The 21,985-nt window shown below is 42.1% G+C and overlaps 1 protein-coding gene across 4 annotated transcripts in view; it reads left to right on the top strand.

Moving 5' to 3' along the window:
- RABGAP1L (RAB GTPase activating protein 1 like) overlaps positions 1-21,985 on the top strand; it is a 218,735-nt gene that overhangs the window by 1,749 nt on the left and 195,001 nt on the right. For 2 of the 4 annotated variants that reach the window (XM_077332520.1, XM_077332521.1), the window contains exons 2-5: positions 14,298-14,445; positions 15,070-15,253; positions 17,228-17,438; positions 18,113-18,287. In XM_077332520.1, coding sequence (XP_077188635.1) covers positions 14,298-14,445; positions 15,070-15,253; positions 17,228-17,438; positions 18,113-18,287 — 718 coding nt within the window. Of the gene's footprint in view, positions 1-10,422; positions 10,534-14,297; positions 14,446-15,069; positions 15,254-17,227; positions 17,439-18,112; positions 18,288-21,985 lie in introns of those variants that run through there. The other 2 variants (XM_077332522.1, XM_077332518.1) reach the window with 2 other exon arrangements.

Below are 21,985 nucleotides of genomic sequence, written 5' to 3'. Positions count from 1 at the left end.
TTATGCAGAAAGATATATCTGTACAAAATTTCAGCAGGACTGCTTCTGAGATTAAAACATTGGTTCTCTGTGTGTACAAGGGAGTAGTCCTACTGACCTCAGTTAGCGTAAACAGGTTTTTTATTATGCAGCTAATCTATGTATGTCATTTTATGATTACGAAGACCTATATGTCCAGTTGCCTTACTATGTCATTCATAGGAATGCCCTGGGAATGGTTTGAGATGTTAAGCAATGTGAGTAACCAAGTGTAAACTGATGTAACCGTATGATTAATCAATTTTCCCCCACACTTAATTTTGTGTAGGGATTTTGATTAGTCATAAAGCGTATGCTTCAGAGTAGCAGGTTCAGTTTTGGATAGCAAGGCTGGAGAAGACACCTGACAGTGGCTAAGGGTTTCTGGCAGAGTAGTCCTGGCCAGATTTGCATTGGTGCAGAGTTTAAGTGATGGTATTTTGGTGAGACCAATGTTCCAGTTTCAGGCGATCATCGTCCTGCAATTTAAAAGTCTTTCTGTATTATAGCAGTCACACAGAGAAACATTTATTAAATAAAGATTTTAAAATGCCGAGTGAATTCTTACATGCCTGTGTTGCATCTTCTTCCTGCTTCTTAACCAGAGTGGCATGCAACAGGGGTAGTCAACCTGTGGTCCTCCATATGTTCATGGACTACAATTCCCATGAGCCCCTGCCTGGGGTAGTCCATGAACATCTGGAGGACCACAGGTTGAATACCCCTGGCATACAACATTTTTAAGAGACAGCTGACTTTATTTTTAAAAAAGCACCAACACCTTTCAATATAAAAATTAAAACCATGGGAAGAGTGGAGAAGAGATTAAAACTGAAATGTTTAAGTACTGAACTCAGGAATACAATACCCCCCCACACATACCACAACTACCATGACCACCGCCACAGGGATAGCATTTAGTTCCACAGAACATGGGCAAAGGATGGGGAATGGGCCACTCTTAGCTGTTCCAGGAGTGGGCAGATGATGGCAAATCTGCCTTCTTTCCTTCCTTTCCTTTTGGAACTTCTTCCAGAGTGCTTACATCTTTTTCATCTTTACTTTATTTATTTAGATTTAGAAGATTAGATTAGATATTTAGATTAGAAGATTAGATTAGAACAGTGGTTTTCAATTTGGGGGTCGATCAACCCTTTCAGGGGGATCGCTGAGGCCGCTGCCACAGTGGCGGCAGCGGCGGCCTTAGCGACCCATAGAGGAAGGTTGAGAACTGTTGCTTTAATGGCAGCGGTGGTGGCAACTCAAAGGGGGTTGTAGGGTTGTGTGCTCCAGTGCGCTGCTGATCATGGAAGGCTACAGCACTGACTGCCTCGGTCTTCCATGATTGGCAGCGCACCAGAGCACGCAACCCAACGACCCCCTTTGGGTTGCTACCGTCACAGTGGCAGGGGTCATGGTGGCGGGAAGGTTGAAACCACTGGATTAGATTAGCAGATTTAGGTTAGATTTAGATTAGAAGTTTAGGCTCCAAACGGTTATGTTTTCTAGAATCTTTGAAACTAACATTTTTGTATATATATATTTTTTTCTTTTGCTTCCTCTGTTGCAGTTTTTATGGGCAGGGATGTCCATAGTTGATGCTATGGACATTAACAACAAATACTGGGCTGGATCTTCATTCCTTCTGCTAGCAGCAGATCCCTTCTGTGGCAGAAGAAGCATGTTGCTGTGGAGGAAAACTGTGTCATTAATTTAATATTCTGCCATGTTCTCTTTTCTATTGTGATCTTGGGTTTTTGTGTCTTGGGATTGTGTCTTGGGTTTTTGTGTCCTTTTAATGGAGGTTTTAACGGGTTTTTGCCGGATATCTGTAACCCGCCACGAGCCGGATAATAGTGATAGTGATAGTAATAGTAATAGATTTATAAGAGGCAACCTGTTGTTTTCGCTTCAGATTACAAAGGCAATCTTGACTACTCCTTGGAGTAGAAAGAGGACACTTTTTATTTAAAAGAAGGTTGTATGCTGTGTGACCAGGAAACTGCAAAGTTCATGTTGAACTTTCTAATCTATTTGCAGCATGACTTTCAGAATCACTTTTGTGATGTGCCATTGTGGTTCCTCACACTTTGTCCCCCCCCCCCCTGCTTCCTGTATGTCATGGCTCTTTTAGTTGGTTTCAGGAGCTCCATATGAATTGTGTTGCCCACTTAAAAGCATCTTCTGAACATTACATCACTTAGCTTGTTTCTCATTAACAAGTGTTTTGTGAGAGCTCCTTTCCCTTAATCTAAAGTCTAATAGGCAGATACAGATTACTTTCAGTGAGGAAAATGAAAGAATCCCAGTTTATTTGAATCAGGGGGACTTTTCCAGTTTTTTGGTTCAGTTCCACAATGTTGCCATGAACTTGGCTTTCACAACTGGTGAGGTCATGGTATAGTTGAAGGCTTTCTTGTTTTATATATACATCTCCGTAATTTTTTGAAATCCCTAATACCCTAAAAGTATTCCTTGTAAAATGCTGCCTGGCTTTTTGATTTGTTTTACAGAGTAAATACCTGCATTAAATACTACATAATCCTGATTGTTCAGCTCAAATGGATCTGAATGATTACTTTAGTTCAGTGGTTCTCACCTTCCTAATGCCACAACCCTTTAATACAGTTCCTTATGTTGTGGTGACCCCCCCCCCCCAACCATAAAATGATGCAAGGCTTCTTTCACAGAAGTGAGACTGAAACTGACGAATGGCGTGAAGATCCATTGTTCATGACTGTATATAAATTGGTCATTTCCCAGGGTTTCTCAGTTCAATTCTGCCTCTTGTCCCACCATGCCGATTTCGCTCTTTTCCCTCTGCTCCAGACAGACAAACGCTCTATCTTGATCTACCCCACAAGGCTGTTGTGTGGATGGCGCCCCTCCCCTGGACAAGCTGCTTGGCCTGCCATGACCCCTGTGAAAGGGCCGTTCGACCCCCCAAAGGGGTCCCGACCCCCAGGTTGAGAACCACCGGTTTAGTGTATCCTGCTGGTAGGTCAGATCCATCCTATGGTTCTGCTGTGCTGGTATTAATGTGTGCTCCTTAAAGGAAAAGGATACTACTGTAAGGTGCAAATAATTAAATAGCTCTTACATGCATGCCTCCTCTGCTAACTGCAATATACTGATACCACGGACACCTAGCAGTCTCAATGAGGTATGCTGCCATTGTTAATTCCACAGCTAATGCTTGGAAAGGAGTCACCTGAGGAGCTAAACATCCAGAAGAAGTTCCTGACAGAGCGGTTTCTCACTGGAACAGGCTTCCTCAGGAGGTGGTGGGTTCTCCATCTTTGGACATTTTTAAACAGAGGCTAGATAGCCATCTGACAGAGAGGCTGATTCTGTGGTGGCAGGTTACAGTAGATGAGTGATAGGGTTGTGAGTGTCCTGCACAATGGAGGGGGTTGGACTAGATGACCCAGGAGGTCCCTTCCAGCTCTATGATTCTATGAGTCAACCCACACGTGTCAAATGTAGGAAGCCTCCATGATATTACCTTGTATTTTGGTCCTCTAGACACAAATGTGTCTCAGCACTCTCACCAGTTTGAATCCCTGTGGCACAGCCATTGCACATGCAGTAATGTATGTTCCAGGAATCCTGGTGGATGGTGGTCTAAATCTCCTCTCCCTCCCACCTGTAAATAACAGTTCTTTCGACAGGGAAGGAAGAGCAGGTATTCCAGTGAGCTTTATAGCTTATTTGGAGGAAGGTAGGCACAGAGAACTTGGGGCTTCCCCCAGGAGAAGAATTCAGTTTCCATTTTGGGATGGGGTAACTGTTCTTGTGTGTATGAGTGTTATTGCCAGAGAAGATTTTTTTTTATCACATGGTGTGTGTAGTGCAGCCAGGAAATCCAAGGATTGTCAGGCAAGCCAGCCTTTTGGAGGTGGTTTGCCATTGCCTGCCTCAAAGTCATGACCCCTTGTGTTCCTTGGAGGAGGTTGCCCATCTAAATACTAGCCAGAGTTGAGCCTGCTTAGCTTCCAAGATCTGACGGGGTCAGGCTTGCCTGGGCTGTCCAAGTCAGGGTGCCAAGGAGGGTAGATTTCAGGACAGCCAACAGGGTAAACCACAACTGATTGGTCGCAGGCTCAAGCCCCATTATCTCTCAAGTAGCTCGTTGTGATAAAGCCCTAAGATGCAGTTCAGAAGATAAGGTTTCTGCTAGGGAAAGGGTAGCATTAAGGCAAAACTTCCTTTGTGGCTGACAGTTTAGCAAAAGGCATGGTGGTGAATGGAAGACCAGAACTAATAGAATATTTGAACATCAGAATGGCTCAGAAGACATTCTTATTGTCCTAATCTGTACATCCCTGTATCAGGCTTTGGCCAATTAGAAGTCTCTGCTGAGAAGCATGAGATCTCAGGCCCAAATCTTGGTTTCAGTCAACCCGTAGAGGAGGCAGAGTGAAGTCTCAATCACAGGCACACCTCAGAGAATTATTCTAGAGCTGGTTGGAGAAAGGTATGGACCAATAACTGTTTTGGTGTGACCCTTGCATAATTTAGCATGTTTGTAAATTTGCCCAGACCCTTTTAGCCCATATGGCCTTCTCAACTGCCTTCTCTTGCTGATGATGCCCACATTTGGAGAGTCACCCGTTGGGTGGGAGCTACTTGAACAATACATGCCTGTTCCTTGAAAGCAGCCAGAGTGGCACTACAGCAGTGTCTCTTTTGTTCCATAAGCCCAAAATAAAGACCTGCTGGAAAAAGGGTCAGTGAGTATTCAAGCGAGAGTAGGGGCAAGTGGCTGTGCTTCCTTTTGCTTTATCAGAGTCTAGTGCAAGCCTATCTGAAAGTGTTGGCTTGTTGCTGTTATCCTGACTGTTTTTACACAACATACATTTGTACACCGGCTGTGCATATTTGTATACTACCTATGTTTGTTTATATATTTATACTGTGATTTTCTTTCCAGTGTATGTGCCAACAACCCCAGGGTCTCGAAGTGGGGGGTTTCAGGTCACACTCCAACATCAATGTTTGTAACACAGACTGAATGCAAGGCCGTCCAGGGCCAATGCAAGTGTTCCAAAGGCAGGGTCCAAAAACAGTTCAAATGTCAGGTGACAAGAATCAATCTCAAGCAGGTCAGGTGACTGATGGAGCCATCATCAAGACTGCAGACATATTGTTCCCACACTGGTTCTAACCTCTCTGCAGCATTCCATAGGGCGTTTTCCTACTGGTGGGGCTGGTCCCGTATGAAGCTCCTCTCCAGAAGTTGAGTTAAGTCCTTTACTCTTGAGGAATACATTGGCTTAAGAAAACTTAAAACATGCAGATATAGCAGAGCACCAGGCTTCTTAAAAGAATCCAGTAGTGAAGAGAAACATGAACAGAGTAGCAATTATGACTATTTAAAAAAAAAATACAGCACCACTCCAAATTCTGTATGGATAGACCCCAAAAGATTGTATTTTTTCCCATGGAACAGACGAATATGATTTAAATACTTAAATGTTGAAAGAGGAGGAAGCTTTGGCTGGGACACAGTTGCCCTATTTAGAAGGCGGGCTGCCCTGCACCATGTTTTCTTTGGCATCTTAACCTTCAGGAAACATTGACTTAATTTTCCAGTGTTTAATTTTTTTTAAGGAGCTGTAAAGAAGGAGAAAGGGAAAAATATAACCACACTTTAAAAGATGATGGAGACAGATAAATAAGGCAATACAAAACAACAGGAAAAGACATATTAATCAACAGAGCAGTACAGATAATAGAAAAGGGAAGAAGAGTGAACCGTAGGATTTGATTGAGGATGGAATAAAGTTTGAAAACTTGATAGAGGAATATCTGACTATAGTTTCTTTTGCTCTGGGTTTTTATAATTGCTTTAACTGATCAGAGCCGATACCTCTTGTCCTTAGAAGTGACAGCTTTTTACTGCTTATTCAGTTACCAAGTGTATTAATCAACTGTTTTCTTTTGGGGGAAATCAAAGTAAATTATCTTCCAAGAAAATATCCTTCCTTGGCTGTGATGTGCTCATCAAAGGAGCCCCCTTAATAGTCCATGCCATCTTCCAGCCCCACAGACGGGTGCGTGCATGGCCATTTGGTTCATTGTGCAATCAACTTTGCTGTTCTTCAATCTTGTGCCATGAGCTATATAGCAGAAAATATGCTACATCAGTCTTCCCATCAGACTTTTTGATAGCTAGTCATCACGTTGCCACATCTCTGAATTCCTTATGCTGCTTTCTCTTAAGAAAGATGCTCTTTGTTTGCCATAGATGGGCATACAAGGACCAACCTCAGGGCCAACCTTTTTTTTTTGGGGGGGGGGAGTCCAGAGATCAATTTTTGAGGATTGAATTGTCACCCCCATGCTCTTAAGGAGAATCCTTAGGAGCAACATTTTGTGGAGCACAGTGGTCTGCACCCAGAACAGACAAGGCAGGAAACATCTGCTGTGTGAGCAGAGATTTGCTTGAGGTTCTTTGGTAATTTTTGGGCAGCCCTGATTGATTGGGCATGCTACGTCATCACAGGAGCAGGAATTGATATTAGAGATAGCTGACTAATTACACTTGTCGTAGTTTACGGTTAGAAATTGACGTATGTGATTAGTGAATTAATTCTGAAATTACAATTAATGTACCCCCTCCCCCATCAAAGTACGTAACTTGTCTGGATTTAATCAATGTAAAGGGAAAGATCTTTATTGTTAATCTGGTAGGGGATGTACGGTTAGAATGAGTATTAAAATAGGACATGTCAATGTCCTAAAGTGGGATTTTTTCCTCAGAAAGGAAAAAACCCTACTTCCTAATTAAATTTTGTTTTTTAAAATTGTGTTAAAACCACTCTGTCAAGAACTATGCCAATACTGTTAGATAAAGTGCTGTTGAAATAAAGGGGAGTTTCAAAGCATCTTGATATGGCTGTTCAGTGAAATCATTAAAACAATCATGCTATCATGAGCCTTTTATCTGAGGTCAACAATCGCCTTAGGCCCTGGACTGCATAATCGCCTTTTACATCTTTAAGGGCAAAGAAGGTTGATTCTTGATTTTTTGGCCTGTCTCTTTTTGTACTGTCCTTGTGTGTGTGTGTCATTGGAAGCCTTGAATTGCATTTGACTTCTGACTAGGGCGGGAGGTTATTGGATTGCTTCATGCCCTTTGGGGACCTGCAGGTCAAAAATCAACTGCTCGTGGCCAAGAGTTTTGGACTTTAGAATGTAATCTATATTGTAAGTGTGTTGCATTGACCAACCCTGTCATCTCTTGGCTCAGATTAGAAATCAGTTAGCTTGCATTTGTGCCATTCATTTCCTATGCTTAATTTTTTCCTGTTTTGCTGCGTTGTGGAGTTCGTTTAGATTATCCAGCTTCTAAACCTCCAGAGCAGCTTGGAACAACAACAACAATTTAAAAATAATCAATGGCAAAAATATATCCTATGCAAACAATTCCAGGCAGACTTCTCATTTTTAATAGCTGGTTTGTTTTGATTTATTTTAGTTTTCATTTTAATTAAAAAAAAAACATTTAAACTATAGACTGATGTTTGGATTCCAGGATGAAAGCCAAAGAGAAGAACTCTTTATGAATCATTCCCATTTATAGAAACTTTGCCTAAGATTAGGCTATATCCATTGGTTCCCTTCCACAAAGTGAGACATATTCCATTCAAAAGCTTTCACTGGACGATTCCTCCTTGGTTGGAAAGAATCTCAAACCCGAGAAGATTGCTCTCTTAGTGGATTGAATGTATGTTTAAAACTGCTTCAAACTAGCAGTCAAGTTAAGTGTTTTTATAAGTAGAATAGGCTTCTGATTAAAAATAATTTTTCTTAAAGCTTTTGGAGGCTCACAACCCCTGCAGTGATAGGCGAGCCAATTAATAAGGTTCAGCCCTACGTAATTTGATTGGTCTGGTATAACCCCTGACAGCTCAGGTGGCACTTGAAGGCAATACTTGGCTTGCAGTAATATTGAAGAGTTAGCTGCTGGAATCCAGAGATCTCTTATGTTGAGCTATGATTATTCCCAAATATACTGTATTCTGAGTGCCATTTCATATTAGTCTCCATGGCATGCAGAAGAAACAGGGCAGTGAAACAACAAGGGACAATAAGTATAGTGGCAATGAAAAAAGACTTCTGCTGAGTTTGACTAAAGTCTGAAGCTCATTTTAGAGTTTGTTTAGGGTTGGCGGAGAAACAACACTGAACCATCGTTGCAGCCTCACAGTGCTGTTCAGTGGTGTTCTTTAAATGAGAGGCTTTGTATCTTTGGGCTTGCAGAAGCAATTAATGGATCCCCCTACTGCAGGGGTCCTCAGCCTTTTTGAGCCCGTAGGCTCATTTGGAATTCTGGCACAGCACGGTCCAAAGCTGTGCTGGGGAGGGTGGGGGGAGTGGTTTGCTCCCAGATAGCACAACAAAATGATGGTCACAAAAAATGGTTGCCACAGGAGGCAGAGCCAGGCACAAAAGGATAGCCACAGCTTAACTTCAGTAACACTAGGGGTAGTCAAACAGCGGCCCTCCAGATGTCCATGGACTAAAATTCCCATGAGTCCCTGCCAGTGTTTGCTGGGTATCTGAAGGGCCGCAGTTTGACTACCCCTGAGTAACACAGTGTAGATCAGCCTTCCTCAACTTTTTGATAATTGAGAAACCCCTGAAATATTCTTCAGGCTTTGAGAAAGCATGGAAGTGGTGCGATCGTGCAGAATATGGTTGGGAAGCATAGCTGTGTCTACACCTACCCGGGATCCCTCCCCTTCCCACCCACGTCCAGGCCATTTTGGGAGGGGAGGGCGGGTCGACATGACTATATATGGTCATATCACCCAATCAATGTTTAACAAATTTTTAAAAATACATTAAAAATGTATGCCCACCCATTCAGGAAACCTTCCAGGGCTGTCACGAAATCCCAGGGTTTCATGAAACCTTGGTTGAGAAAGCCTTGTGTTGTGACAGTTGCACCCAAAGCAACATTAGAAAAAATCTGCACAGCCAATCAGAAACCTTGCTGAACATCATAAAAATACCTGGCCTTGATGACATCATAAAAACACTTGGTCACCAGAAAAAGTGTGGGGGGACCTTGTACAGTTGTTGTGACCAGTTTCTGAAGCATTTCCTAGGTAAAATTTGTTCTGGTTTGGACTGCACATGTATTTATTTTAGTATCTGTACCCCCTTTTCTTCCCATTAGGGACCTAGTGACTTATAATACAAAAGAGAAAACATAGGAGAAACAAGCAAGAGAAAAATGTAAGGGGGGCATATAGAGCATATCGTCTTCTCTCTCTCTTTCCTGACAGATACTCCTTCCAGCTTGAATCTCCCTCAGCGTAAGAGCCAAAACCCCAAATCCCTTTGGCTTGGCCATGCATTAGAGAACTGCAGAGAAGAAGAAATCTGTAAAAGGGAAGGCTTGGATCAGTGATGGTTTGCTGCTTTAAACTGTCTTTCTTGATAATCTGTTCTCTTTGGCCCTAAATAGTGATAGTAAGACTGTTATGAAACCATTTATCTCTAGATTTAGTGGATTTGAGCAACTGGTGGCCTATCCTGTCTGTGATTTGTGAGCAAAGCATTGTTTGAAACTCATTATCAGAATCCTTTACGTGATTATGGTATGGAAATTGCTTGGGTCATCCTGCTTGATTTACACCAGTCAGCTGATGATTAAATGTGGTTCTCCTGGACTTCTCCTGCTATCAACCATAGTATCTTCCTGGACCTGAGTTGTACTGTCCTGAATTAATTTTAATCTGTTTCCAGTCATCGTGTCCCAGAAGGGCCTTTTGGAGTATTGTTGTTCAAGGCACCGGCATATGGGCTTCCTCAAATAATCACTACATGAAACTGGATAGATTGTGCAGAGATTTGGGGAAAATGTTGATATTACACAGCTTCTGTCTTTCTGTCTGAGTCCAAAGAGTACTGAGCCAGTGCTGGAGGCTGTGAGGGACTGGCTGTGGGTGAATAAATTAATATTTAATCCAATTTTGACATGGGAATAGGTGCACAGCCTGTTTTGGATGGCATTATTCTCTTCTTGAAGTAGCAGGTATAAGGTTAGGGGTGTTCCTCGATGCCTCACTGTCCTTTGGAGAGGCAGGTGCCAGAAGTTACCAAAGGTGCTGTTTACCAGGTTAGACTGGTTTAGCAGCTGAAGCTCTTTCAGCAAAAGACCAATGTAGCCTTCATTGTGTGTTATTCGATAAAACTCACATTAGACTTTTGGAGCATGGTCTACTTGTAGCTGCTCTTGAGAACAGTTTAGAAGCTTCAATTATTGCAAAATACAGTAGCTTTGAGTCCTTACTGGGACTTGTAAAAAATATACCAAACCTGTTTTGTTACAGCTGTGATACTTACCAATTTGTTTCTGAATGCATGGTGTTGTTTTTGCTTTTAAAGCTGTATGATTTGGACCCTGTATACATTAAAGGCAGCATTTTGCCATGTCAACCTATTTAAGCCCCAAGACCAGTTAATGAGGCTTTCCTGTGGTAACCTGCTTTGTCTTAGGTAAGATTGGCGTCGACATATGGAAGGGCTTTTTGGCTGCTCTATCCCTCTTCTAAAAGATGCAGATGGTGCTATCTTTGTAGGCCTTCTAGAAAGTGTTTTAGTTGATTGTAACTGTGAAATTGTTTTGACTTTGCTGGTCTATGACCATAATAAAGAATACTGATACTGATTGTAACATCAGCATAAGCTCGTATGGAATATTATCCCATTATATAAAGCTATCCCCCCCTTACCTTACCATTATTGACGCTTACCCCGACAGGAAAGCTTTCATGCTTGTTGGGCTGAACTCTTTCCCTTCTAACGTTCTCTTAGGGAGGTTTAACCATATTCATTTACCGGAGAGACTATGTTTTCATGGTTGTATGGTCCCTGATCTTCCTCATATTATTTTGTTTTGCCCCAAGTTCTCTTTATACCACTATGTAATATCTGACATTCTGTCCTCTCAATTCCATTTTGATGAAACTGTAATCTTCTTTCCCTCTTAATAAAACCATAAGAGGGGTTGTGGTGGGCCGAGTCCAGGATCAAAACTACCAGTTTGGGCCCTTGCCCCCGGACTGACAAGCGGAGGGGCCAATCGGGAGGCACCTCCCGATTGGCCTTTCTGCTTGTCAGTCCTCCACCAGCAGCCCAATTGGTCGGTGCGCAAAGCGCGCCTTCCAATTTCGACCTTCACCCTGCCCTAACCTACATGCCACCATTCGCCCACAGATCCCCCTGACTTTGCCACCATGGATATTGCCTGCCTCGAGCGGAGTACCCCGAGTCTATTAAGTTTTTGGAGCTAGACAGACATTTGGTTTGACCAAGCCTTAGGTGAAGTTGCCTTTTAATGTTTTACCCTTGCTCGTTTCTTCTGCTAGTCTTATTAAGGATGCCAGTCCCCAGATGAGAACTGGATATCCCCTGGCATTATAGCTCATATCCAGGTGACAGAGATCTGCTCCCATGGAAAAAATGGCTGCTTTTGAGGGTGGACTCCATAACATCATACTTGGCTGAGGTCCTGCCCACTCACAGTTCGACCTTCAAAGTCTCCAGATGTTTCTCAACCCAGAGCTGGCAATCTTAATTCTTATTGATTTTACACGGGATTGGGGTGATTGGGCATTAAATTGCCCTCTTGCTCTTAATTAGGTTATTTCAGCATTGATTTTAATTATTCCACTTGGCTTCTTTCATTATTGTAGTTTCAAAAGTTGTGAACCATGTCAAGTGCATTTTACAAAAAAACCCCATTAAATACACATTTTCTTGTATTTAGGCTGCATTGTATTATCGCTTAAAAACAAGATCCCTCTTCTGAGCCCTACTTTGCCATCTGGAATGAAACAAAAAATGCTGATACTTTCAAATAACAGATGGATCATGAGACGATAAAAAGCGATAGAACAAATTCTACTGCACTTTATCTGCGGGCTACATTTAAAATCAATAAAGTTGAGTTGATATTGAAATCTCCACCTAAGAATTTCGGGACAAACCTGAAACATCCTTCTTACTTAAAAATTAATATATATTGATGATCATGTAACTGTGTACTCTTGTATGAAATGGAATGTGGAGTGGAAGTAGCTGGGCTCATTAAAGCAGTAGTAGTAGTCATGGCTGCTTATGTGGCATCTGGGTGCCGGGCGAGCTTTGACTCATGAATGCTTATACCCTGGAAAAATTGTGTTGGTCTTTCAGAGGCCACTGGACTCCAATTACATGGCATGAGGCTATTACACTGGAAGGCGAATGATGTGTCCTCCTAGCAACAGATGAGTTTGCTGTAATTAGAATTCTAAATGCATGAGAGTGTACCATTTCTTTGCTAGCCCTATAATTTAGAATGCCTTGGAATCATCAGGTATCCATAAAACACAGTTAATTTACCGCCAATTCCTGTTTCCGATATCTGTTCTGTTATTTATAAAACAGCAGTTCATCACTTCAAATAGATTTTTTTTCCTTTGAGAAAAAAGTTGCAGCCTGTCTTAATTTGACGTTGCCTTGACACTGTTTGGTCAACATGTAATTTTCATTTACATATTTCTTTCCTTAGTGTGTTTCCTTATCCCTTCAAAAACAGACAGAAAAGCCACCACTAATCTATCATGTGTAATATTAAACTGAGAAATAAAGATCTTATATTTAAATATATATATATATATATATTTGGGCCATTTTTTGGGGCAGTGGTTCAGGTAAGCTAGAAGCTCCTGAAATAATACCTGTTTTGAGTCTTCTTTCAAATCAACAATTCACAGACTTGAATATACTCCTCTTGTGTTGTGCATGACAATGTTGCATTATAATTTGTGAGCATGAGGGAGAGTGCACATCACAGGAGAAACCACATAACTCTGAACTGGATGTCTCTAATGTTTATCAGATTTTGGTGCAAAACATCAGAACTTTATAAATTGTTCTTTTCCACTTTATCTTCACAACATCCCTGTTATTGTTAGGCCTTATGAAAGACAGTCTATGCCCCAAGGTCATCAAGTTAAATCGAAGACATCTTGTTAGAACCAGGCCTTTTAAAGTCTTAGTTCCATACTGTAATCCATTGACAAACATTTCATAGCGGTAGTTTTCAGAACTAAAACTCAGTGTGAACTACATAGCTGGAGAGTGTGTTTTTTCACATACTGTGCCCTTCCTTTAAAACTGTTGCTGATATAATTTTCACAGGAAGGGAAATGTGACTTCTATGAATCTAATGCTACTATTCTCTGGATTTTTGCTGAAAGGGGGCTTTTATGTAGGTAATGCCTTTTAAAGCAAACAATTTTCTGTGGCACCTGTCTCAGTGTGAAAATACACTCCATTTATTCTCTTTTTCACAGTACCATGTCAAGAATCTCTGCCCTGACCTTAAGGATGCCAGTCCCCAGTTGGGACCTGGGGATCCTCCAGTTCTACTGCTCATCTCCATCTGACGGAGATCAGCTCCCCTGGAGAAAACAGCTACTTTGGAGGGTAGAATCCATAACATTATACTCCACCAAGATTCCTCTCCATGCCAAATCCCAGCCACTTTTGGCTCTACCCCCCGAAGTCTCAAGGTATTTCCCAACCCATAATTGGCAACCTAACCTGACCTGGATGGCATAGGCTAGCTCAATCTGGTGAGATCTTGGAAGCTAAGCAGAGTCAGTTAGTCCTTGGATGGAAGACCATCAAGGAAGTCCAAGGTTGCCTTGAAAACCCTATGGAGTTTGGCTGTGGCTTCCCATCACCACCATGACAAGAATTTAATGGCTAACAATAAGTAATTTTTACAATGCGTATTTCCCCCTTTCTATCATTGCTTTTTCTCAGCATACAGGAAGGAGATAACTTAGCTCTGTACGGTATTAAATGTCAAACACTAATGATTAGTGCATTAGAAAATGTATTTGGATGTTCAGTCAATTTGAAAAGTCTTGTTACTGTTGCACTGTCCTGTTTAGGTTGCTTTGCCCCTTGCCGATCCTTCTTTTCTTGTGCATGATCCCTTTGTTACTACTTTCTGTATTGGGTTTGTTGGTTTTGGTAGTCTGTGTCTATGTGTATAGCCTTAAATGTTGGCAAGGTGTGTGAATTTGATACCATTCTTGAATGATATAGTCATTTATCTTGGGAAACTGGTTGTTGGGCAGAGTTCTTTGTACAAGCTTTTATCTTGTTAAATATTCATAATTTGGCAATAACTATTTATTTTAATCCCATAGAAGTTTATTTAATTCCAGTGTTAATAATGGATTTGGTTCTGGTTCATGTCACAGGAAGGGATCTGAAATGGAAGTTGGATCTTCATTTGTCAAAGCCAACCTTTCTTCTGAAAAAGTATCAGTGCTAAATCATGAAGAATATGTTTTGGTTAACAAACAGTCTGGGGATCCATCCGAAAAAGATGAGAAATTCCATTTGAAGGTAACGCTTCCTCAGTTTGCAGTGTAATCAGGAGCTACATTTAACGGTGTCTCCCATGAGTGCCATGATTAGTCTTAAAATATGCCTGAATTAATTTTAAAATCAATGTGTCCAGCATTTGGTAATTCATCCTTTTGTGGCAATTTTTATTACATGCGTGCTTACGTTGTCAAGACCAACATTTATTTAAAATATTAAGTACCCAAAACTTGAAAACTTGATAGTTCCATAATTATGCTTTTTGGTTATCACAGTTAAAAATTAGACAATTTTTTTGGTTAAGCATTCATATAAGGCTGATCCAGGTTACATTTATTAATTTACACCCTGCTCTTCTCCCTGATGGGGATCCAAAACAGCATACCTCTCCATTTTATCCTCACAATTACACTGTAAAGTAGGTTAGGCTGTGTGTGTGTGTGATTGGTCCAAGGTCACCCCGCACCCTTCCTTGGCAGACTGAGGATTTGAACCTGGGTCTCTCAGATCCTTGGACAACACCACACTGGATAAATAAATAAGCTACATCTCCAACACACCAAATAAAAGATTTGTAAATTTATGTAATATTTTTGTTTACTAAATGTTTTAATTGAAAAAATATGTGTGTGTGTGTCTATACAGATGTTTCCAAATGAAGATGAACACATGGAGAAAGCAGCGGAAGAAATACTGAAGGATTCTGATAAGGGTCAGAAATGGGATCCTGAATATTGTGAACATTTGAGTGGTGATTGCAGGCAGTCACCTGAAGAAGTTTCTGATAGTCAGCCCTCTATGCATCTTCTCCTTGATCCTTGTACCACCGGTACTCTTTTACAATATTTTGTTAATTAATATCTGAGTAAAAATGTGGCTACTGGAGGTAGAAATTGGAAAACTGTGGAAGGTCTGGGTTTCATTGTTCTGTAAGAGAAAATTTGAAATTACCATTTCTACCTAAACCAACTTCTTTAATTTTGCATTTCTGTTATATGTACATTTCTGTTTTTATGTACATTTTAGCTTGTCACTGAGTGATGTTCATTGCAGGAAAGTGCTCTATGTGTACTTTTTGTGAATTGGCCCAGTGTAAACTTGCCATGGACTGAGCTTACATGAAAACTAATGTAGGCTAAAAGCTAATGTAGACAAAGTTATACCCTGGAAAAAGTACATGACAGTATGCTGTTAGAACAGATGAAATGGCAATACTAAAAGTAAATTCAAGAACAACAAAATCCCCATGGCTCTGTACATTGCAAAAATGTATAAAAAATACTTTCCATTTCTGTTTCTCTAGCTGCTGAAAGAAAATCCAAACTTAGGCCATTTAAAGAAAATGATCAGCTTTTGCTTTTGAACATCCAAAAGAGTTGATTCTTGGGATTAACATGAACCCGTTTATGACCTCAAATTTGTTACAAATTTGGCTGGGTCCCCCCCCTCAAACATTTCCCAAACATTTTGTCTGGTTGGGTTTGGGCCATTTAAACTTAGCAACTAAGCAGGGCAGTCCACCCCACAGCTGGTAGTTTTAAATGGCCCTGAGCTATTTAAATGGCTCTTTTGCCCCCCCCCTTTCCAAGGGCAGGATCAAAATTGGCTACTAAAATGGCTGCCAAGCCTGCCAGACATTTCAGGCTGGCAGCAGATGAGGATGTATGCCACACTGTGAGGCTGAAATAGTTGCAAGTTATTTTAGTGCGCTTGGAAGTATGTATGTGTGGGGGAAGTGATCCAACATGCTGAAAAGGAAAGGCTTGCAGCCCTTTCAGCCTGGCAGTGCGGCCTGCGGGACTGTCAGCTGTCAGACTGAAAGAGCTGTAAATTATTTTGGTGTGTCAGATCTCCTCCCTCCCTTTGGAAGGTGAGGGAAGCAATCCAGTGTGCTCTAAAGCAGTGGTCCCCAACCTTTTTATCACCGGGGACCACTCAACGCTTGACAATTTTGCTGAGGCCCGGTGGGGGGGGGTAGTTTACTCCTCTACTCTCAACCACTGCCCTAGCGCTCTCTGATCGCTATGGTAATGTTTAAACATCCCTTCAAAATAAGATACAAACACGCCACAACAATGAACATAAGGAACATTTTATTTTCATGGAAATTTTAACTCATGACAATGACAAATCAATGGGAACCCTGAGCTTGTTTCTCTGCAACGAGATAGTCCCATCTGGGAGTGACGGGAGACAAGGACACCCAAAGTGTGTTGTAAAGGGCCGGGGGGGGGGGAGAAGGCGTCCTTCGTGGCCCACCTCCAATTAGTCGACGGACCACATGTGGTCCGCGGACCACGGGTTGGGGATCGCTACTCTAAAGGCTTACAGTTGTTTCGGCCTGATATTGGGGCCCTGCTTTTAAGCGGGCAGAAGTGAACTGTCTTGCTGAATCAGATTAGTTTATTTGTGTGTGTGTGTGTGTGTTGGGTTATCTGGGTTTAGGAACATCCCAAACCCTGAATTGAACCGGAATATTCTGGTTCGTGCCCATCACTGGTTGCTACCAAATGTATTTCTTTGACGGTCAAAAACTGTATATGAAAGTAAACAGGAAATATCAGGTAGGAACTACATTGACAAAGGAGTTGTTCTTAAGGTCTTTTAAACTCTACTGGTTGAGATAATAACTTGTGTGTGAGAAACTGGGGAGGCCCATGGATGTGCTACATTGGAATATTGTGCTGGGCTGGATTACAGTGTCTTTCAAGCATGTTCCTGTAGTCACAATTATTTGAGTACAAATGACTGCTGCAAAGAAAGGAGAAAATGGGAATAACATTTTAATTTTATTCCATTTCAGAAGTTTTACCCCCAGGACCATATTCCCCTACCGTACCCTCAGAAGAAGACAGCGTATTATTTAACAAACTGATGTATCTAGGCTATATGAAAGTGACTGCTCCTCGCAATGAATTGGAGGCATTGCGTGCCATGGCGGCTTTGAAAAACTCAAGTCTTTCACCTTCCCCTGTAACTTTATATGTTCCAAATATCCCTGATGGCTCTGTTAGGTGAGCTACATTTATTTATCCATTGATTCAACACATGTGCTTACTGTGCCATGTTCTCTCCACTATTCATGTCTTACAATGACTTCTAACATTGGCAAAATGTCAAGAATAAACATTAATATAGAAGAAAATCACTAATTGTATGTGACTACATATACCATGTTGTCATTCACCCATTTGTAAAGTGGATGATTCTTTTGTCCATTTAGTTTTTTGCACACACCATGCAACCCCCCACCCCCAGCTGAAGGAGGGAGGGTTGGACAAAGACATTTTGTTTCTTTAGCTTCTTTCTTTAAAATAATTTTAATTATTTAAATTTAAGATGTTGAAAACTAGGCCAGTGAGAGAAGGCAACTGATATTGTGTAGAATCCAGTTGTTTGTACACAGAACGCGCATATTAAAAAAAAAACTGGTACTTCTTTGACATGAATGGAACTTTAGTTTAGACTTCATTTATAAGGCCGTTGTAAACTAATGTTAACTCTTGAATTGATTAAAAAGACATCTAATTGGCACATGGTGAATTAAAAGGAAGTTTAAAAGCTTATGGAACTTCCTTAAACATCTTGAGTGAATGAAGTTGCTTCTTTTCTTTGCGTATCAGAAGTGACCAGACGTCGTCACCCTAGTGACTTTATAAAGCTCTTGTCATTTTCCCTTCTTGTTTAGAATAATAGACCAGTCCAGCAGTACAGAAATTGCTTCTTTCCCAATCTACAAAGTATTGTTCTGTGTCCGTGGGCAAAATGGGACTCCGGAATGTGACTGCTTTGCATTTACTGAAAGCTCCTCTGGCACTGAAGAGTTCCAGATTCATGTCTTCTCCTGTGAAATTAAGGAGGCAGTGAGTAGAAAGCAGAATTATTATTTTAAAAATCGTAAGATACACATTTCAAGCACTTAATCAGCATCTCTGAAGATCGGGACAAAGCTGTAAACTGTTGCATAGTATTCAGTAGAGGAGAACAAGGAAGTCTTCTGGAACCTGGTTAAACATGTTTATTGAAGCCTAAACTTTACAAAGTTAAAGGCTACTTCATCAAATGCATAATGTGAAACCACAATGCAGCTTGGAGTATGTGTAAAAATGTAGGGGAAGATAGCTGCACCAAAGATGGAGCAAAAGGGTGGGTGGGTGGAACTATAAAGAGTTGTTCTCTAAAGGTCTAGGTGTGGGACAATCTCAACTTCTGGGAGAAGCTCCTCCCTATAGTCAGGCAGGGCTGCTGATCTTTGTGTGATTCCTGGAGGGGAGAGGCTTCTCTCTCAAATCCCAGTCTTCAGCCCTGTCTCAAGGCTGCACTCCATTTGAGCACTCCTGTGGCTAGTCTGTACTCCAGTTCTGCTTTACCGGCAGAGGTAGACAGCCTCCCTAGGGATCTCTGTGATAGGTTTGAACAGTCCCTGCGCAGAAACGTTGAAGCTTCCTCAATTTCTTTCAGAGCATCCACAGCAAGCTCCCTTTTTGCTAGGGTAATCTAGTTTTGGGCTTCAAATCTTTCAGCAGCAGATAGTGATATCTCTAAGGAACTGAAGGATGTACTTAGAGAAGATTGCCCTGGCAGGACACAGTCCAACTGTCGGTCAGGGCTATGGCTTCAAATGTAAGTAAAAGAAGAAATACTTGGCTTTGCAGTTGGGAGGTAGACACTTTGTCCCAGGCCAGAGTAGCTAAAGAACCATTCAGAGGAGTGCATCTCTTTGGGGAGGGTATGGATAGATATCTGGTAGAGGATAAAGACAAGAAGAGGTTGCTGCCTTCCCACCAGAAAGTTAAAAAAAATGCTTTTCTTCCTTTATGAATCCAAGCATATCTCTAGATTTTGAGGGTCAGGCCTTTCAAGGGGAGATGGCAGCCCAAACAGTCAGGTGGAAATAGTTCCTCCTTTACTAGAACATTAGGACAGAATCCATAGGGCCCCTAAAAATCTCTTCAGCATGACTCTAGGGACTCAGGCTTACCGAAGATAGGAAATAATCTTCAATTATTTCGCAGCTCAGTGGGAGACCACAGTTGGCTACAAGGGGGCCTCAGACACAATGTCAAATGGCTACTCTCTGGCACTCTGTTTGTTGCCTCCCAACAGAATTCTTCATTGTCCACAAATTCATCTTCTTTTCCTCCAGGCCATATAACACCTATTGGACTCTGGGGCAATAGAGCCTGTGCCAAAGGCCCAAAGCACCTCAGAGGTATATTCGGTCTTTTTATAGAACCAAAAAAAGAATGAGGACATGAGGGTCATTTTATACCACAAAAGAAGTAGTTCTGTATGGAAGCCCTCAAGTCCATGGTATCATCCATCCAGAAAGGAGATTTTCTGGTTGAAGTCAAGCGACTTTTTGAGGCCAGGGATTACTAGCCGGTTGGAGGTGGTGGAGTGCAGAGCTCTTTGGGGGGCATAGGCAGAGAGGCGGTCCCTCAGGTACACTGGGCCCAGACTGCGTATGGCCTTGAAGGTAATTACCAAACTTTAAAATCTGATCTGGAATTGAGTAGTAACCAGTGCAATTGTTGGAGAATGGGCTGAATGTGGGACCTCCATGGTATTGCTGTAAGGACCCTAGCCCAGCTGTAGTTTCGAGATCAAAGTTAAGGGTAGGCCTGCATAGAGCGAGTTGCAGAAGTCTAGCATAGAGTTGACAGTCACGTGGATAACTGTGGCTAGGTGTTCCGGGGCCTAGTAGGGTGCTAGTAGTTTGGTTTGGTGAAGGTGGTAGAAGGCCAGCTGCACAATTCTTGTGCTCTGGGCCTTCATTGAGAGGGAAGCATCCAGGATCTTACCCAGGTTCCTGGCGGAGAAAACCACTCATAGCTGTACACCATCCAGGTTGGGCAGATGCGCTTCCTTGCATGGTCCCTTCCTGCCTAGCCATAGGACATCTGCCTTTGAAAGGTTGAGCTTCAGATGACTCAGCTTGAGCCACCTTGTCACTGCTTCCAGGCAGCTGGGGGAGAATAAGGGATGTCATCCATCAGATGGAATTGCTGAGTGTCATCCTCATATTGTAGGCATCCCAGCCTTAAGGTCTGTACCAGTTGGACAAGAGGGCATATAAAGATGTGAAATAGGATTGGAGAGACGACCTCTCCTTGTGGGATTCTGCATGTAAGTTGGTGGCAACTTGAAGATCTCTCATCCATTGTTACCCTCTGTGATTCTGGAGAAAGGTCATTGAAGGGTTGTCCCCCATATTCTGGTGTTGGCAAGGCAGTGAACTTAGATGCTCATGGTTGACTCTGTTGAACTCTGCCAAAATGTCTAACCAGTGCCATCCTGCCCTGGTCCATTTGGGAACAGAGGTTGTCTGTCAGGGTGAGCCACACTGTTTCTGCCTCATGGTCAGTCCGGAAACCTGCCTGGGATTGGTCTAGGACTGACGCTTCTTCCAGGACTGCTAATATTTAGCTGCCTTTAGCTGGCTGGGACCTGGATGTCACTCCCAAGTTGTGCAGCTTTGTGGCTCTGAGTTAAATGAGACTCTGAGACCGTTAAAGATATTGGTCCCCTTAACTCTCTGGGATTCAGACTTCACTACAAGCTGCCCCCCCCCCCCCGGCAAAGGGAGGTTGTGGACCTGTGGACGTCACGCCGCCCCATGCTCTCAACGCCTCTAGTTGTGATGGGGAAGTAGGTTGGGAGATCATCCGCCATTTTATGGGTTTTTAAGTCTTTTAATGGGGGTGTTTTAATGGGATTTTAAGACTATGTTACCCGCTGCAAGCCCATTGGGGAGTGGCAGGATACAAATTGAAGAAATAAATAATAAATAAATAAATAAGCTGGGAAGTTACACAGCTTGGAGTGAACCAAGTCTGAGGCATTTAATGGGATCTTGGGCCCTTTAAATGCCTTAGCTCTGACAATCTGGCAGTCCAGAAAAATCCTGAGTATTTTTGGGATTCTTCTGCTTCACCCATTTAAGGTAGCTGAATTTTTTTTTTTTAATTGTATCCAGCTGAAATAATATCCAAAACCCAAAAGGTATCCCCCCCTCCAGCTTGGATTAGCTACCTGCACACCCCTAGTCCAGGCTGCTCCCAGCGATTGATTGAATTAGTACAAGCAAGTTATGTGACTAAGCCCATTGCATTGTCAGCTGCAGTCTTCCTTTTGCACACTGCAGAAAGCACTGTGTAAATAATTAGGCATTAGCCAATTGATCCTCCTTCCTAGAACTGCCCTTGGCACCAGATGGGGTGCAGAATTCAGCACTTGTAGTGCTTCTCTCACATCCAATAATCTGTTGATAGATTCAGGCTGCGATAGTCAGTTTTACTTCCAGTGGACAGGGTCCCCCTGGATAAACTTCCTTTTCAAATCACATTTTCCATTTCTACCTTTGCAGTGTCAATAAAAGGCTAATCCCTTTCCCCCCCCTCCTGTTTATATTTTCTGTAGATCCCCTCTCTAGTATATTGGATTATCATCTGTTTCTAAGGGATAAGAACACATCCACTAAGAAGGTTTTTTTCTCTATTTGAAGGCAACCCTGTGAAGAATTTTTCTGAGTAACTTAGCTGCTGGCAGTCTAAGCTAC

This window comes from Paroedura picta, chromosome 4 (genome assembly GCF_049243985.1).
Source record: "Paroedura picta isolate Pp20150507F chromosome 4, Ppicta_v3.0, whole genome shotgun sequence".
NCBI classification, from domain to species: Eukaryota; Metazoa; Chordata; class Lepidosauria; order Squamata; family Gekkonidae; genus Paroedura; species Paroedura picta.
This window is presented reverse-complemented; position numbering and strand designations above follow the sequence as displayed.